The sequence below is a fragment of the Mirounga angustirostris genome, unplaced genomic scaffold (assembly GCF_029215605.1).
Source record: "Mirounga angustirostris isolate CCGP_5_RB_7025 unplaced genomic scaffold, mMirAng1.0.hap1 SCAF_8, whole genome shotgun sequence".
Taxonomy (NCBI): domain Eukaryota; kingdom Metazoa; phylum Chordata; class Mammalia; order Carnivora; family Phocidae; genus Mirounga; species Mirounga angustirostris.
In genome coordinates, this window is record NW_026991716.1 from 60,955,775 (window position 1) to 60,972,872 (window position 17,098).

General features: G+C 36.0%; 1 protein-coding gene across 3 annotated transcripts in view; it reads left to right on the forward strand.

The window, feature by feature from the left end:
- SMAP1 (small ArfGAP 1) overlaps nt 1–17,098 on the forward strand; it is a 162,200-nt gene that overhangs the window by 25,729 nt on the left and 119,373 nt on the right. For 2 of the 3 annotated variants that reach the window (XM_045867072.3, XM_054505422.2), the window contains exon 2: nt 8,836–8,969. In XM_045867072.3, the coding sequence (XP_045723028.1) occupies nt 8,836–8,969 (134 nt within the window). Of the gene's footprint in view, nt 1–8,833; nt 8,970–17,098 lie in introns of those variants that run through there. The other variant, XM_064597754.1, reaches the window with a different exon arrangement.

The following is a 17,098-nucleotide window of genomic DNA, read 5'->3' on the forward strand; positions in this document are numbered from 1 at the left end:
TTCTACTGCCTCTAATCTTGGGTATTATGGGGAAAGAAATAAAGTGAACTTGTAATAGTGTGGGTAGCATTGATACTTATGGAGAGTTGAAAAGATTATTTATATCTTTAAATCTGTATTATTGGCCTCAACAGTAAGTGACTTGGCATGTCAAAAAGTTGACAGAATAAAGTAAAAGCAGTCAGCCAGTGTAAAGGAATTTTGTTTGGAAGGTTGGAATTATCATAGAGTTTCCACAGTTGCATTTTGGGATCTGCTTGTGGTATAGTCTTGGCTTTTTCTCTCCCCCTTTCTAGCATTTTGACCCTAAGTTTCTTAGTCCTGAAAATGGTGTGGTAATACCTGCCTACCTCACATATTTATTAGGATTACATCAGACAGTGTATCTGGAAATATGATGAATGATGTCTTGCATATTCAATACGGTGATGGTTTCCTCTAAAAGTACCTCCTAGCAGTTTTGGCAGCAGAATTCAGGTGGCTCAAGGTCTTAGCTGTCATTTGTAAACTAGAGACTGCCTGCGTTTTTATACCAGATATTAGGAAGCATAGAGAGCATACAGAGATCAATATAATTATCCTATTCTCAAAGAGATCACTGTTTCTCAGAAAACTTAGCTAAAACAGTTAACTGTAGGTCATTGTGATAAATGTTACAGAAGTTTTGGGGGAATTGGAGAAAGCTTTATAGAAGAACTAAGTCTTTTTTTTTTTTAAATTTTTTATTCTTATGTTAATCCCCATACATTACATCATTAGTTTTAGATGTAGTGTTCTATGATTCATTGTTTGTGCATAACACCCAGTGCTCCATGCAGAATGTGCCCTCCTCAATACCCATCACCAGGCTAACCCATCCTCCCATCCCCCCTCCCCTCTAGAACCCTCAGTTTGTTTTTCAGAGTCCATCATCTCTCATGGTTCGTCTACCCCTCCAATTTCCCCCCCTTCATTTAGAAGAACTAAGTCTTAAAAAGAAATGACATTTAGCAGTTAGTGTTATATTCTCTGCTCCTTATCTAGTTTTATTTTCTATTTATAAAAATATTCAAAAGTAGCTTTTCTGTTTGTTAGTCTGTCATAGTAATCAGAAACTTAAGAGAAATTTCTTCCCAGAAGTGAATGCAATTTCATCTTATTTCTCAAATGGTATGAAAGCTACAAAATAAGTATATTCAGTTCTCAGTAAAATTCCTGTTCATTGTTTAGATATATAGTATTTTAAAATATTGTTTAGATATGTAATAACTTATAGTTCCATAAACCTCACTTTTCCACTTTCTTCAGAGTTTCCATATCTTAAAACTGTCTTTCATCTCTATTTGAAAGTTATTAGCCACTTGGCACTTGGTATTTAGGTGCATATATATCACAACTTAAAAAAAAAATCAAATTTATATTTACATAAAAGAAACTTAATAATCACATGCCACATTATTATTTTTTTTGGCTACAGCCTTATAGCATAGTTGAAACTCTTCAAGGTTGGAAGGGAGAGGTACTGTTCATTTTACCTAGAATGTACTTCATCCAGACTTCACCTGTTACAACTCGACTTAACCTTTTGGTAATCATCTCAAATGCCACTGTCCCTACAAAGCTTGTACTAATATCCCTGGCCAACATTCATCTTTTCCTCTTCTGTGTTCCCCCCATCATTTGTACTTACACTGTAACCATTGTATGACTTTTAGAGTACAAACTCCTTGAAGGCAGAACCTGTGTTTTGTCTTCTTCATTTAATACCTTCGTAAAAACAGACACTTAATACATATTTGGTTATTTAAATTGAATCTGGAGAACTAAGGTTTGGCGAAACTGTGCTTTATTATTCTTTAATACCTCTTAGAATTTTGGCTCTGAAATAAAGGATTAAATCTCTGGCACATTTTATTTCCTGCCACCAACAAGCAAATATAATTCACATTGAATTAGGTGGATTACAGGCTTAGATGCTGTAACAAAAAGACCCCAAATACTGTGGCTTAAACAGTATATAAATTTATTTCTCCTTCGCATTAGTCTGGAGATGAACTGTCCAGTATGGACAGAGTAGTTATGTCGTCTTCAACATAGGGCTTTAATATCTGAGTCCAAGATAGCAGGCTCATTTCTTTTTTTTTTTTAAAGATTTTATTTATTTATGTGAGAGAATGAGATAGAGCATGAGAGGGGGGAGGGTCAGAGGGAGAAGCAGACTCCCTGCTGAGCAAGGAGCCCGATGCGGGACTCGATCCAGGGACTCCAGGATCATGACCTGAGCCGAAGGCAGTCGCTTAACCAACTGAGCCACCCAGGCGCCCAGCAGGCTCATTTCTTATTATGCTGTAGCTAATGGGAAAGGGGAAGAGGCAAGGGGAATACAGGCCTAATTTGGTTAATGCCAAAACATCATTTCAGCTCACATTCCATTGGCCAGAACTTGGTCATGTGGCCACAGCTGCAGTGGAGGCTGAGAACTGTAGTCTCTATCTGGGCAGCCGTGTTTCTAGCTAAAACTTAGGGGCTTTTATTATTAAGAGGCAGAATGGCTAAATGGATATTAAAAACAATAGTCTTGCCTCACAGTTAATTGCTTTTGTTTCCATTTTTTAAAATAGTAGATGAATTGCTTCAGGTATCAAACAAAGAACCTTTATATTTGACCAAGTCATCAGACTTAGCAGATTTTTTTATTATGCTGCCTATATACCCTTACTATAGGCCTGTTTCCTTATTGTAGGTGATGTGGAAGGCCATATAGAGCCTGGCTAGTAGGAAATTTATCATTAACTTTAGTAGATAAAACTAATTACAAATGAAAAAAATATCAGGTGCCTATTGGAACATACATACTGTGTGAAACAAGCTGTCATGGGCTGTAGACATTTATAGGAAAGGAGAGTGGAGGGATGGAGTCATAAGGAAAGGCTTTCTGGATAATATGGGACTCTAGTTAGGCCTTGAAAATGAGGTAGGATCTGTATGGTCATAAGCTGAACAGTCTAGGCAAGGGAAATGGTGTGAAGGAAAGTTTCAAGACAGGATAATTGAGTTGTATTCAAGGGAAAACAGTGAGTCTTCTGATTGGCTCCCTGAGTACGTAAGTTGTTATAAGTGGTCATGAAAGCAAAATAGAGGAAAATAGAAAACTGTTAAAAGCTTGGAGTTGGAGACTGAAATGGTGAAAGAGTTTAATCTGATAATGAATTCAGAGTGGATGAACCTCCTTTCTTTTCCCTTCCTTCCCTACTAATCTGGTAATGGAATTCAGAATGAATGAATTCCCTCCCTCTCTCCTGCCTCATGGCCATGAGGTTACCTATGACCTCTTAGTTAACATATCCAGATATTCTCTCCTCAAAAACTTCTCTGAAGTTTTTGACATTGTTGACTATATTTGCTTTAAGACCCTGGCCTCTGTTTTTGTATTACTTTTCATTTTCTCCCTCAGACTTTGTATTCTGCTTCTTTTGCTCTTTTGTTTTTGTGACAACTGCCATTTTGAAGGTGCTCAGGTTTGTATCTCTAGTTTGAACTTAAGTCCTGTATTCCTAATTGTTTGATGGACATTTTCATCTCCATGTGTCACTGTCATTTAAAGCATTCAACAGATTACCTGCAAAATTTTCTGAGTCTACAAGTATCTTTATGGTTTAAATCCCAGATTAAAATAGAACTTACAGACATCTTGGTCTCTGCCTTCTCCTTTATCACTGTTTCCCAATCACTAACTCCTATCATTTCTTCCTGGTGATTCTCACATTTGTCCATTTCCGTTCTTATTGTTGCCACATTTATAAATCCTTTAAGGTGGTATGTTTGGATTGTTAGTGTTCTCTAAGTATTCAGTGATGAAGGATATGAGTCAAGGTGCTAATATTAGGGAGACCAAATAACATCTTCTCTTTTGTTACTAGAGCTTTGTTTTAGTCTGATTGTGATTATGAGATAAGTAATACTTAGTTTAGCTGATGCCCGCTTATTTGTGTTGCCTTTTTTTTTTTTTAATTTGACAGAGAGAGAGACAGCCAGAGAGGGAACACTAGCAGGGGCAGTGGGAGAGGGAGAAGCAGGCTTCCCGGCGAGCAGGGAGCCTGATGCAGGGCTCGATCCCAGGACCCTGGGATCATGACCTGAGCCGAAGGCAGACGCTTAACGACTGAGCCACCCAGGCACCCCTGTTTGTGTTGCTTTTAAGTGAGGTAGTGATATGGGTCATTCAAAACAACCCAATATTTGAATTCTAAATAAACTCTGGATTTTTTCCTCAGCAGATTTGATTCCTAGTATATTAAAATAAATTTTCACAATTTGAGTCGTATACTCAGTAAGAATAATGAAAACAGGTCAAGAAGTATGCTGAATGCTTGAGTTCAGCTACCTGCTCACAAAGGACTCCCATGACTGCTCTAGCTAGAGTTGCCTCCCCCAGTTACTTTCCATCATTTATATATAATACTTCCAGCAACCTGTCCTGAAGTTTACATAAAAATCTAAGATAAACAAATAGATATATACATATAGGTAAATAGCTGGAGGATTTAATTATTTTAGAGCTAAATCTTAAACTACACAAAATTAAAGAAAGACAAAGTAGACAAAGATCAGTATCTCTCAAATTTTAAGCGCATACATAATCCTAGGGATATTACAGATTCTCATTCTGTAGCCCTCCAATGGCACCTGAGATCATGCATTCCTAACAAGCAACCAATGATGTCCATGCTGCTATCCACAAAGCACATTTAAAATAGTAAGACTCTAAATTATTCTTGACAAGGTCTTCAACTCAAGCATTCAGCATACCGAATGGTGGAGGGGTTTATTCATCTAGAACTTTACTAGATTTCACCAAATTGTTTTTTAAATTGTTATACATATTTATACTTGTCTTGGCCTCTTGAGTCTGGGAACTTAGCTTTTTACCTTTGTGTCTATTTTTAATAGCATTTACTTGGCACAGAGTTGGTAAGTATTCACCAATAGTTTGGGGAATGAAAAGGAGGATTTCATACCAATACTTGAATGACTACCATGTTGAGCAGTTGTTATTTTATCAATTTTAGGTAAATTTTACAAGATTAATTTTATAGAGTGGATAACGCAATTGGTTAGGCTTTTAAGAGTTTATTTTTGAAGGTCCCTAACTATATTGGTTAAGATGCGATAGCTATATTCCAAAGAAAGATGCGTTGACAAAATTGCATTAGTATTTCAATTGGTAAAAAACGATTGGGGCTAACATTTCCCATAAGTGATAGCCATGTATAAAGCTGTGTAAAACCTGAACATCACTTAACATTTAATTATATCTGGCTTTTTGTTCAATAGTAATATGCCCATTTTTTTCTATTACTGCTAAGCATTATTCTTGTATTTTGCTTTTATACATTTGATCCCTTTTTTATTTTTGGTTATTGTAAAAATGCACCACTCTATTTGGTGCTACAACTTTTTACCTGCATGGACAGTTACTATGACATCATGCAAATGATATGGTCTTGCTTGCTTTTTTTTTTTTTTTTTAAGATTTTATTTATTTATTTATTTGAGGGAGAGAGAGAGAGAGAGAGGAGCCAAGGGAGAGGGACAAGCATACTCCATGCTGAGTGCAGAGCCTGACGCAGGGCTCAATCCCATGACCCCAAGACTATGACCCGAGCTGAAATCAAGAGTCAGATGCTCAACTGACTGAGCCACCCGGGCACCCCACAAATGATGCTTTCTAATTAATTCATTTAGTCATAACATTTGCTGCATCAGAAAAATTGTGCTGTAGAGAAAAGTCTCCATTTGTATTTAGCTGTGGGTCTAACATATTTTGAGGGGAATCATTCTATTTTAAGAAGAAAAATGAAGCCAACACTTGGAGAGTGTTGAAAGTCTTTTCCCATCACGCTCTGGATTCACTGCCCTTTTGGGAATTGTTTCTGAGGAAATTTTAAGATACAGTTGTTTTGCAGACCAGTATAGAAATTTTCTGGAGTAGGAACGTATTGTATTTTGAGTTTCAAAATTTCTTAAGATGACAATAACTTGCACTTAAGTAGTGCTTTAAAACTTCCAAAATATTTTCTGTACAAGACTCATCTCAGTAATGAGGCAGCCAATGCTGACTCCACTTAACATGAGAACCTTGTTGCTCGGTTTGTTATTAGTGCAGGGTAATTCATGCAGCTCAGTGAGGGCAGAGTAGGTTGACAATACAGGCTTTTGGTGTTTAATTCATTTCCATGCTTTCAGCAATCAGACATTTAAAGAAAACGTGTCCCAAATGTTTTGTCAGTTTATAGGTGTCACTTCTCAAACTTAAAAGCAGGATATTTTGGTATAAATTGTATATGCATAAACTACTTCCTAAAGAATTTTGGAGAGGAATGTGTTTAGTTTTACTGCATTGGAATTACTGGCTTCAGTAATGAATTCATCTCACTCAAATATTTTCCTCCTCCTGATGATAGCAACCTTCCTCTTAAATCCATACCATGACTCTGTGGTCAACTAATCTTCGATAAAGCAGAAAAGAATATCCAGTGGAAAGAAGACAGTCTCTTCAGTAAATGGTGCTGGGAAAATTGGACAGCCACATGCAGAAGAATGAAACCGGACCATTCTCTTACACCATACACAAAGATAAACTCAAAGTGGATGAAAGACCTAAATGTGAGACAGGAATACATCAAACTCCTAGAGGAGAACACCTCTCGACCTCGGCTGCAGCAACTTCTTGCAAGACATGTCTCTGAAGGCAAGGGAAACAAAAGCAAAAATGAACTATTGGGACTTCATCAAGATGAAAAGCTTCTGCATGGCAAGGGAAACAGTCAACAAAACTAAAAGTCAACCTATGGAATGGGAGAAGATATTTGCAAATGATGTATCAGATAAAGGGCTGGTATCCAAGATCTATAAACAACTTATCAGACTCAGCACCCAAAAAACAAATAATCTAGTCAAGAAATGGGCAGAAGACATGAACATTTTTCCAAAGAAGACATCCAAATGGCCAACAGACACATGAAAAAATGCACCACATCACTTGCCATCAGAAGATACAAATCAAAACCACAATGAGATACCACCTTACACCAGTTAGAATGGCTAAAATTCACGAGACAGGAAACAAACAGATGTTGGAGAGGATGTGGAGAATGGGGAACCCTCTTAACACTGTTGGTGGGAATGCAAGCTGGTACAGCCACTCTGGAAAACAGTATGGAGGTTCCTCAAGAAGTTAAAAATAGAGCCACCCTACAACCCAGCAATTGCTTTACTGGGTATTTATCCCAAAGATGCAGATATAGTGAAAAGAAGGGGCACCTGCACCCCAGTGTTCATAGCAGCAATGTCCACAATAGCCAAACTGTGGAAGGAGCCGAGATGTCCTTCAACAGATGAGTGAAGATGTGGTGTATATATACAATGGAATATTACTCAGCCATCAGAAAGGATGAATACCTACTATTTACGTCGACATGGATGGAACTGGAGGGAATTATGCTAAGTGAAATAAGTCAGTCAGAGAAAGACAATTATCATATGGTTTCACTCGTGTGGAATGTAAAGAATAGTGCAGAGGATCATAGGGGAGGGGAGGGAAGACTGGATGGTAGAAATCAGAGAGGGAGACAAACCATGGGAGACTCTTGACTCTTGACTCTGGGAAACAAACTGAGGGTTGTGGAGAGGGATGTGGGTGGAGGGATGGGGTAACTGGGTGATGGGCATTAGGGAGGGCACGTGATGTGATGAGCACTGGGTGTTATACACAACTGATAAATCTTTGAACACTACATCAAAAACTAATGATGTACTTATATGTTGGCTAATTGAATTTAAATTAAAAAAAATAAAATTATCAAAATACATTCAAAGACATAAAGAATAGTACAGCTAAGGCTTTGTATTCTTGTATCCTTCTGTGACTTTCTCTACCGTGTTTTTCAGAATTTTTTATATTTTATAGCACACCGTAGTTTATAACTTTTCTTAATTCAGGGTTATATTTGGGATTTATTCAAGGTGTTTTAAGGCTTCTTGAGGCAGACCTTACTGTTTCTCAGTCTTTCTAACATTTAGTTGATTAAAAAAATTTTTCCAATGTGTTGAATGTAAAATGGAGATTGTTGTAGTTTTAAAGGGCATTTTCCCTACTAGTGAGCTCATACATGTTTATGTTTATTGGTCTTTACATTTCTTCTGTGAATTACCCATTCATATCTTTTTGCACATTTTTCTTTTAGGTTGGTTGTGTGTCTTACTAATGTCTACATTTCATTAAAAATTCTTTGATTTAGGGGCGCCTGGGTGGCTCAGTTGGTTAAGCGACTGCCTTCGGCTCAGGTCATGATCCCAGAGTCCCTGGATCGAGTCCCGCATCGGGCTCCCTGCTCGGCAGGGAGTCTGCTTCTCCCTCTGACCCTCCTCCCTCTCATGTGCTTGCTCTCTCTCATTCTCTCTCTCTCAAATAAATAAATAAAATCTTTAAAAAAATAAAAATAAAATAAAAACTCTTTGATTTATATTTGTTGGTAATCTTTTAAGGAACACCTTACACATTTAATAAAGAACTTTTTACTGTGGGGTATTACCATTCCTGGTTCACATAAATTAGTTTTAAATTCTTAGACAGATTTGGGAAAGTTTCTAGAAAAGCAATATTAGTAAACACATTAAAGTTCTTGAAGGTTGATTTATAACCTTGCTGCTGGTGCCAGTTGAAAATTTGAGCATGTAAAATTCTGTAAGGCTCCATTATAATTTTGTAAAAAATCAGAATGCTGCTTAAAAGCTGCCATAATATTTATTTTAGTTTTTAATATTTGTTTATCTTTGTTTTTTCTCCTTAATTAGGTCCTCGATGGGCTTCCTGGAATATTGGTGTATTTATTTGCATCAGATGTGCTGGAATCCATAGAAATCTTGGAGTTCATATATCCAGGGTCAAGTCAGTCAACCTAGATCAATGGACACCGGAACAGATACAGGTAAACATTTCCTTACTAAGAGATTATTTACAGTATTTAAAATGCATTTAAAATCTTTAACCCTTCTTGCATCTAAGGGTTAACATTGAAAATGGAGTGTGTTGAAATGGCATGTGCCAGATATAAAATTTGGGCGTTACCTGAAATGTCCACTCTCAAATGTTTATATCTTCTTGGGTCCGTAGTGAATTCAGTTTTTGATCTATTCTTATTTAAAATGTTGCTTTTGAAATCTTTAAAAAAATCAATTCCTTTTCCTTGTGTTGGTGAAATTTGTGGTGTTGTTTTTCTGTCAGTAGAGGGAGCCTGGGTAAAGATAAAAAATAAATCACCTCTTGCCCAAGAACTGACTTGAAGGATTTCCCTTTTGTACAGAAGTGTTCTTGATTTTCAGACAGGGCCCAATAGTTCGAAGATAGCCTGGTTAGCAAATGTTCTAGTGACTGATTTGGATTTGTTTTGAGTTGGTTTAGCTTTGTTAGAGATAAATTTGTAATTTTAAGGGCTTGCCATTTTTATAGTGTGACAGTCTTAAATTTTCAAAATCTTACTTTCTAATCCTTAAGGTTAACTGCTAAAAGAGAAATGTTTATTTCTACTGGTTTTAATTTGTAATTCACAGTGAAATTATTGCAACATTTTTTAATGCTCTTTTTGAATTACTTTTAGTCAGTATGAAGGCTCAATACACAAATATATGTAGTGAACTTAAGTGATATACATACCTCTAATCAGAAAAAAACAAAAAGAACATAGGAATTGGCATGGATAGGGTGAGGTAAGGGTGAAAGAATAGAATATAATGCTGGGTGGTGGTGGGTCATAAATAAATAAAGATTTGGTTAAAGAAAGTAAAACTTCTGGGCTAAAGACATATTTATGCCAAAGTAAATTCTAGATAGAGCCAAAATTTAAATATAAAAAAAAAAATTAAACCTTAGAAATACTTGTAAAAGATAGCCAAGAGATCTTCAGGCTCTAAAGTCAAGCATAGCTTATTTAGTTCACTCTTAAATAAGTTTTTGAGGTTTTTGCTGGCTAGGGCATAAAAGGAAATATGGCACTTTATGTATTTTCCTAATCCTTGAGGAGAAAGCTTACTTGTTGTATCAGGGAAGCAGAGCTTTTTGAACATTGCATATAAGGCTCTGTTCTTGATAATATCTCTATAGTAACTGTGGTAACAGCTTTCATAATGTTGTTTCTTAAGTTGTCTTCAAGAAAATGCTAAGTGTAGCTTGAAAATGTACCTTGGTGTTTGTAATGGGTTATGTAGGTACAACACATTCAAGGCCCAAGGTGTATTGCCTTTTTAATGGTTCATTTCACACTAAGGACAAAACATGAAATCCTTGGACAATTCAGTTTTCCAGAATAATATTTTTCTCAACTAGGCTGTTAAAAGGAGTTGAATAGCAGCTTATTTGAGGTGAGCAGGTTCTTTTCCTATACCTGAGAGCAGAGCTTCCCAGTCAGAGGGCTGCAGCTGCAGTTCACTGGTTTTCTGTAGAATAGGTTATAGTTAAACAGCAAGATACTGAATTATTAAAAATGGCAGGCTTTTGAAAACAATTATTAAGTAATACACAGTCTTTGAAATTGTATTTGAACACGATGTGTATGGGTCCAGCTGTCAGCTTCTTGAAATAAGAATTATTATTTTGGAATGCAAGACTTTTGATAAGTACTTATCACCAGAGAATGCTCTGTATGGCTTCATATATCACAGAGCTCCTCTTTCAGTGTTCTGTGGTGAGAAATAAGGTTAGGACGTGCTCACTTAAAAATTAAATGAGTAGATAATGAAGTTTTATTAAAGAAAAGTATAGAAAAAAAGTATAAAGAAGCTTAATCACATGGACAGATGAGTAAGCCATCCAGTATTCTTAGGGTGGGCTTGTAAGTACTTGCAAGCAAAGCCAGAGTTGTTCTTTAAAAATCACTCTGGGACTACTATGCAATATAAATGAGTAAGGAATCGGTGAAGACCCCAAGGTTCCATCCTATAAAGCACAACCTTTATCTTAACCTAGAAAATTTCCAGGCAATTGATTCTAAAAAGGCAGTAGAACAAAGTGATTTAGAAAGTTGTCTCTAGATAGACTGCCAGAGTTCGACCTGGGTACTCCTGACAGGATACTTAACCTCAGGGTACCTCACTTTCTTCATTTATGAAATGGGAATAGTAAGAGTGTCTCCTTCTGTGTTGCTGTGAGGATAGAATAAGTTAATATGGGGAACGCATTTAGGACAGTACCTGGCACATTTTAAATACTCGATATTAGCTTATCACTTATTAGTAGTATTAGTCCATTTGTTCATTGTTTAAAACCTTCAGTATTGCTCCCTTGAATATCTTTCTGATCTTAAGCAATGTAGCTTCCTAGTAAATCTGTGATGAATTGGTTACTAAATGAACTACTAAGTAAATAAATTGATTCACTCTGTGGTATTGAGTATTAATTACTTTTTGAGGTTGTTTGTGAAATATAATTAATTCACTTTTAGTAATACTGGATGTTAAGGCATTTTGAGATGATTAGGTAATCATACCAGTTGTCTATTGGGGTTGCTCGTTACTCAGATTTAAACATACCCTTTTGCCTGTGATGGTAGGTATGTTCCATATAATCCAACTCTATTTGTACCTATGCATTTTATTTTTTACTTAAAAACATTGAAGTATAATTACAGAGATGACAATTTACAGATACGAGTTTTATGTGTCTTGGCAAATGTCTGTGCTGTGTCACCAACACCCCAGTGAAGATAGACAGAGCATTTCCATCATCCTATAAAATTTTCTTGTGCCAGTTTATAGTCAGGTTCCCTAGGGACAACCACTACACTGATGTCTGTACCCTTAGGTTGCTGTACATTGAGATTTTTATCTTTTGGAGCTTGTTCTTATTAACTCTGACTCTCAATTCAGATTAGGAAGAGTGAAGATTGCAGTGTAATTGAGTGTTCCTTATTCATATGACATTTTATAAGAATTTTTTGATATTAAAAAAAAAAGCTCAGGAGGCATTTATTTGCAGAAGGAAGTACTTTATTGCATGTACTTCTACCCTGTGTCTTCCCTTAACCACCACCCCCAACATTTCATGAAAATCATATTTCTAATTTTCAAAGATGATACTTAGTTTTGGGTAGTTGTATATATTTTTAGATCTTTAATAGCAAATGTGGAAACATGATTTAATCTCTGAGCCCAAACTGTTAAATGAAAATATTCTTTTTTGTGTGTCTCCATAAAATGTAACTACTTAAGGTTTGCCTCAAAGCTTCTTATAAACTGACATTATATATATGACATATTTATATCATTTATTTATATACATGTTGTGAGTGTGTGAATCAAGTTTTAGGGCATCTACCATATCATAGCTGTGTTAAAATTGCTTTATGCTTATTTTTAAAAGAAAATTTATCTATCAGAACTTATTTTGATTCTTATTAGCATGAAATAGAGTTACCTTACATTTTAATCAAAATTCTTTTTTAAAATGTGGTTCATGGTTAGAGTAAATGTCTTTCATCTTAGGTTTAATATCAGGCACTTTTCAAATTTTTAGAAAGGACCACTTTGTACTTTTATAAATACTATAATCTTTATTCTTTATTTTGTAATGGTTCATTAACCCCAAGTATTGATTACCATTTTTCTCCATTATTTAAAAATTTTTAATTACTTAGTTTTCATTGTGTTGAAGGAGTTAAAATAAAAATACCTTATTTTTACTACAGAGGAATGTTACTTGTGCTTTCAAGTTTCTTGACTTACTTTGTGCAGAGTCTTGTAAATTGTGCTGCCTTAATAAAACATCTTAGTGAGATTTTTGTCCCTATTGCAAAGTATACCACATATATTTGGTATTTATCTTGATAACTTTTAGACCACTTTTAATACTTTATGTATCTATAAATCTTTTAGTAACTTTCTTTCACAGATTCTTTATTTACTACTGACTAGTGTCATTTATTGATATGGTAGTTAGTATTTTCTTGGGAACGCCAAGGCCACACAACTGAAATTTATTCATTAATAAAATATATTCTGGGGAACTTTACATTTGAAACTGCCCAGTCTCCGTAGGCCTGTGATTTATCCTCAGTGAACTTGCCTGCAACATTTTGTGGGCATTTTTACTCCGTCTGTTAATATCTTTACCATTTTTACTTTAGCTTTGACTATATTTTGGCTAGAAGGAAGGGTCTTTAAACCCAACTCTTCACATCCTTGCTTACTATTATAACAAAAGAATAGAAGCTTGCTTGCTTCTCATTCCATCCAGCTCCTGAATATTTCTGCTTTGACTTCAGCTTTTTGTTCTCTTGTCTTAAGGGCAGAATGGAAGGTGGTAGCTGCTCGTTTCTCTGCCTTTATTTTCATTTGCAGCTTTCCTTCCTGCTTTTCCACCTAATTAAAAAAGTTATATTCATTTGGAGGCACATGACATTCTTTCTTCTTCTTTGAAACCTATTACTCACACCCTTCTGCCATAAGAGTCTTCCTAATACCATCTTTCCCTCATCATACAGCTCTTGACTCTGCTGTATTCATTTGTTCATTTGTTTGCTTATTCAGCCACTGAGCATTTATTAAGTACTCACAGTGTGCTAGCCACTGTATTCTAGTGACTGGCTCTTGTCTTCCTTTAGCACTTGAATTTCTGTTTCTTTACCTTACTTCTGCTTCTACTAACTCATTTCTGTTCCCATCCTTCTGCTAAGTTTGCACTCACAAAGAATACTAGTTGCCCCTAATGGCCAAATCCAACTCTCTTTCCTCCTCCTCCTTGGTCTTCCTGCTTCACTTGATAACTACCCACTGCCTTCTTGAAGCTTTTTGTTTGTGAAAGAAGCTAAAGTTACTCACCATGTCTTCTATTTGGTTTATTTAGTCTTTTTTTTTTTTTTTTTAATATTTCTTTTTCTGCTTTTTCCCCCTATTGGAGATTTTCTACAGTTTTGTCTTTAGCCCTGTTGTTCTTTAGTCTATCTCCATAGGAGAACTCACTCTCATGGATTCAGCTGTTATTTTTTGTGCAGATGGTTTTTCCCCGACTGTCCAGTAGTGGCTTCTACAGTGAATTTCAGTTCTTTTTTAGATTGCCTATTAGAGACTTTTGGTGTTCGTGGACTGACCGTTCTTAAGAAACCTTGGATATCTTTGGCTTGAAGTAATTGGTAATTTTCCGAAGCATCCATTTCATTGCATATTCTTTGAGGCTGGAGTTAGCCAATTCGGTTGATTCCATAGCACTGGAATTTCTACATGGCTTTACATATCTCTTCATCTTTGTATATTCAGTAATTCTTGTCAAGTAATTAAAAATCTTGTTGCTTTATGAAAAATACTTTGCTACGAAGCAAAGAAAGCTGGCTATTAATGTAATGATAGAACTTAAGAGAAAGGAATAGATATGACGGGGCATGGGTTTTTTTTTTTTTTTGGCCAGATAACATTATGCGTTTGAGTAAAATTAAGAATAGAATATCAAAATTAGCTGTTGCTCTTTAGCAGTATCAATAAAACCTCTAAGTGTTCCATATGGAAACAGGAAAAAAGGATTTCGGCTACAGTTCTAGTTATTAATGTGTAGCATTTGTAAATGTTAAGATTAATAGATGCCTACTAATCTGAAACTTGACACATTTAAAATTTAGATAATTATCTGGTGGTCCAGACTGGTTTCTTAGTTATGTCATTGTTTGAGTTAATCTTAAAAGCTTGTGGTGTCCTGTGGTTCTTACCTCTTTCTTTTGTGTGCCTCCTTATTCCATCAGTTCTTAATTCTTTTGTTGCTTCTGTTGCTTTCCATTCTCATTTCTCCTACGATGTCCATGGCTTTAGCTTATTCCTGATATTCCTATCACTGTCCCCTCTCCATCACTTTTACATACCACATTCAGAATAATCTTTCTGGAGCACTGCTTTGGTCACTTGACTTCTCTTCTAAGAAATTTGTATTGGTTCTCCTCTGAGAATCATAAAAGTTTTATTTTCCTTAAATTGGTAATCATATACCTCTGCCATCTGGCTTCATCCTGTGTCTTTGACCTTCCTCCAGATGCTTGATGATAGATCACTTTGGCTGTACAGAGACAGCTGTTCTGTTGAATTATTCTGGCGGTGTGTTCGGGCTTTTTGTTTTGGTGTGCGGTTGTCTGTTGTTGGAAATGTTTTTTGCGTATTCCTTTTTTCAAACCAAATCCTTCCCATTCTTTAAAACCCAGCTACTTTAATAAACCTTCTTCAAAATATAGGTTGTGCCTAATTATCTACTACCATATATTGTTATTTACCTTTGTGCCTGTCTGTTCATTCTAACTTTCCAGTATTTAGAAACTTTACCATTTGTGTATTTGTAGTCGTTGTGAAGGCTACCACAGTGGTGGGAATACAGTATGTCCTTAATTTATAAATGGCACAATGGCACACTGAGAACAGTCTTTGGTTTGATATAATGTTTCCTGTATTTAGCAATGAACGGGGAGAATGAAGAAAATGAAAAAAATCAAGCATATGCCCCCAATTTCTCCTATATTATTTATAGTGTCTTTTTTTATTTCTTTACCTCTGTCCTTTTCTCCCCATGTTCCTCTTTATGTTTAAATTCCCCAAGTACAGGAGCCGCAGGAGTATAACTTAAGCTAGTGTGTGGAAGTTCCAAGGTAATATGTGCAGGTACTAGAAAGGCAGTACTTTCCAGTATTTCAAACCATCCAAAACTGAAATTGATTGCCTTGGAAAGTAATGAGTTTGCCATTACTAGTAGTGGACAATCACCTGGAAATCTGTAGCTGGGATTTAAGCATTGAATGGGCAGATGAGGAATAGTTTAAATGACTCTGAAGTCTCTTCCATTCTTGAGATTTTTCGATTGTATGTTCAGTCCTCTTTGGTTACCACAGCAATTCAAAAAACATTTTCATTATTTGTGTTTGAATAAGAATGGTATGTCACAGAGATATGATTCAGCTTTTTCCAAAAGTCAAATTCCACCTTATGGGATAAAAATTCCTGCACTCTGGATAAATCCTAAGAATGTGACAAGATTCTCAGATTAAGTCTAAAAGACAAGTTCTAAAAATGTTTTGAACATTTTTGCTTTCTATATGTTCTTTCATAAGGAAAAAAAATCACTACCTAGATGGATATAGATTTCTATTTTAACCTTGTTATTCTTAGAAATACCTGCATTAGTAACTTGGTAGCTTTTAGGTGTTTTTTTTTTTTTTTTTTTTTAACACACAATGTATTATTTGTTTCAGGGGTACAGGTCTGTGGTTCAACAGTCTTACACAATTCACAGTGCTCACCATAGCACATACCCTCCCCAATGTCTATCACCCAGCAACCCCATCCCTCCCACCCCCTTCCACTCCAGCAACCCTCAGTTTGTTTCCTGAGATTAAAAGTCTCTTACGGTTTGTCTCCCTCTCTGGTTTCATTTTTCCCTCCCTTCCCCTATGATCCTCTGTCTTGTTTCTCAAATTCCTCATATCAGTGAGATCATATGATAATTGTCCTTCTCTGATTGACTTATTTTGCTTAGCATAATACCCTCTAGTTCCATCCACATCATTGCAAGTGGCAAGATTTCATTTTTTTTTTGATGGCTGCATAATATTCCGTTGTGTATATATATACCATATCTTCTTTATCCGTTCATCTGTTGATGGACATCTAGGCTCTTTCCATAGTTTGGCTGTTGTGGATATTGGGTAGCTTTTAGTTTAATTAGCAATAGCTGTCATACGACTGACCTGCTTGTCTTAATTTAAACTTGATCTTTCTTAGAAAAAAAAAATTGTCCTTAGGAAGCTAAAATTACTGATTTTCACTAATACTCATCAGGAAGCTTTACTGTGTTCTATGGCTTCCGCTTGAATTCCTAATCAGCCCAAATATAGGGAGAATAGGCAAAAGAGAATTGGTAGGTACTTTAAATATTTCTCTGTTGGGGCGCCTGGGTGGCTCAGGCATTAAGCGTCTGCCTTCGGCTCAGGTCATCTGGGATCGAGCCTCGCATCGGCCTCCCTGCTCCGCGGGAAACCTGCTTCTCCCTCTCCTACTCTCCCTGCTTGTGTTCCCTCTCTCGCTGTCTCTCTCTGTCAAA